This window comes from Myotis myotis, unplaced genomic scaffold, assembly GCF_014108235.1.
Source record: "Myotis myotis isolate mMyoMyo1 unplaced genomic scaffold, mMyoMyo1.p scaffold_m19_p_2, whole genome shotgun sequence".
In the NCBI taxonomy this organism is placed as follows: Eukaryota; Metazoa; Chordata; class Mammalia; order Chiroptera; family Vespertilionidae; genus Myotis; species Myotis myotis.
In genome coordinates this window covers 129,627,547-129,630,038 of record NW_023416324.1, presented here as the reverse complement: position 1 = coordinate 129,630,038, position 2,492 = coordinate 129,627,547, and the positions used below count along the sequence as shown (strand labels likewise).

Below are 2,492 nucleotides of genomic sequence, written 5' to 3'. Positions count from 1 at the left end.
CAGAGATATTCTCTATCTCTGACTTTTTCATTTCCTCCAGTCATACTAAGAATCTTGATAACTCCTTCCCTCCTGTCCTATTGCCCATGGTAAGATGGACAGGGAACAAGAGTGTTTAGGTAGGAGAAAGATGTGCTTTGTGGTGAATTATATATTTTTAATAAAATAATTGAATTATATAATAAAACAGTAGGATTCTATAGACAGTATGAAAGGAGGTATGTTGTTAATTGAACACTCTTTTGTAATTTTTGTAAGATATAAATCTGGAAAACTACTGTTATTAAATATATATATATATATATATATATTTCCAGTTAGCTTTTTAGGAACATTGCATAGGCAAAACACTGCTTATAAACAATAAATTATTTTCTCATTTTGAGTACTCTAAAATGATGGTCAAAAGTAATATCTTTATATCAATACATTTAATATTCCTGTTGCTATTAAAATATAAACTAGTCTTATCATTTTAGCAGTTTTAATTTATGTCCTTCTAAAAGTTTAAATGCTTTATCATTTAGCATTCACTTAGTTACTTCACCTCAAAAAAAATAATCGCAACCTTTTAATAATAAATCTTTTTAAAACTAACATCGACATCGTACAAGTTTTTGGAATGCTTTCTTGAAATCTTCATTAAAGATTGTATAAATCAGTGGATTTATAAGAGAATTGAGATATCCAAGCCATGTCAAAAAATTTGACATTTCTTCAGAAATTTTACATTTTTCACAGACATTAACAACCAATTCTTTTACAAAAAAAGGAAGCCAACATATGACAAATGCACCCAAAATTAATCCCAGGGTAGTGGCTGCTTTGCGTTCTCTTGTTCCTGAGATCTTTTGCCTTCTCCAAGATTTCTCATGCTTGAATTCAGACCTGGGACTTTTCATTGTGCTATGAATTTTATCAAAGTCTGTTGATGGATCAGATAAAGACTTTTCTAGCATGTAGGTTGTGGAGACCAGTGTGGTGCTTTTCTCACCACTCTCCAAAAGAACTTGACCATTAAGCTCCTCCTTGACAATCCTACTGGCTTGCCTCTTGTGGTATAACGTCTTTGCTGCTTTATATATTTTGTAGTAGAGGATCAAAATCAATGTCAATGGGATGTAGAAAGCTCCAAATGTTGAGTAAATAGTGGAAACAATGTGGTCGTGTTTGATGATGCATTCATCATCTCTACTAGTTCCTTGGTGCCTCCAGAACAGAGGAGGCATAGAGATAAAAACAGATATAATCCAAACTACTGTAATCATAATGCCAGCATTCTTGGGAGTCCTTTTCCTGGCATACTCGACAGCATCTGTGATTGCCCGATACCGATCCAAAGCTATAGCAGAGAGGTGCAAGATGGAGCACGTGCAGCACGTAATGTCAACGCTTAGCCAAATGTCACAGACCACTTGCCCCATAATCCAGCTCTCTTTCACAATGTACACGATGCTGAAAGGCATCACCAGGACAGCTACAAGAAAATCTGTAACTGCCAGGGAGCAAATTAAATAGTTGGCTGGGTGGTGCAGCTTCCGGGTCACAATAATTGCAGCGATCACAAGAGAGTTGATGGTGGTGGTCATCAGCGCCAGCCCAGAGAGAGTGAGGGACACCAGAATCTTGGATGGCATTCTGTCTAATAGTTCTTCTGAGGTTAAATTTTGATCAGATGAATTTAAGAAATCCATTTCTTTGTTTGAGAATATTAATATAGCTGAAAAATAGATATCTGTAACAAAGGAGGGGAAAAACAGTTCAGAGAAAGCTTTAAATATTTTTCTCTTCCTTTCAGAATAAATTTGTAAAAAGTATATGTGTATGTTTTCCCAGAACATTCTATAGATTAAAAAAATGAATTGAGATTACTCATTTTCTTTTATATTAAATTTAAGAAACCAATGAGAATAGTAACAAATAATTTTCAAAACATTTCTTGAAATACCCCTCAAATAAAATAATTTTTATGAGTAAACTAAACTATAATTCAGTAAAATCTCTACCATTATAGAATTGCATTAAAAAACTGTATTAATCCTAGCTATGATTTTCTCTGTTTGTGCCAGAAAAAGTTTAAAAGCACATGTCATTAATATTCATTTGTGCATTACAAAAGAAAATATTATTTTAAAGGCAGTATTTAAAATCATAAACAATCTTGTACTTAATTCAAAGTTACATTGAGGACATTATTATTGGGTTTATGAAGACTAAAGGAAAATTTAATGCACTTTATGCCATAATGTAAAGGTTATAAAAAGAAAAATAAACAAAAATAAAATATTTTTAGTATCTCTCTAGAATTCCATGATTATTTTATGAAATTAGTAAAACATCAGAGTGTTTAGTAGTCTTTGTGGTTAGAAGTAGTTAATTTAGTTTAAAATGAAATAAAATTAGATACAGTTAAATGACTGAACAACATTGCCTATTATTACAGTGACACATCTGACCAAATAACCCACCTACTGAGATGACTGTGACAGTAA

The 2,492-nt window shown here is 32.3% G+C and overlaps 1 protein-coding gene across 1 annotated transcript; it reads right to left on the bottom strand.

The window, feature by feature from the left end:
- Window positions 1-558: 558 nt before the first annotated feature.
- On the bottom strand, window positions 559-1,731 carry HTR1F (5-hydroxytryptamine receptor 1F). The gene has a single exon (XM_036351759.1). The coding sequence runs from the start codon at window positions 1,692-1,694 to the stop codon at window positions 594-596; it is 1,101 nt and encodes a 366-aa protein (XP_036207652.1). The 5' UTR covers window positions 1,695-1,731; the 3' UTR covers window positions 559-593.
- Window positions 1,732-2,492: the final 761 nt, after the last annotated feature.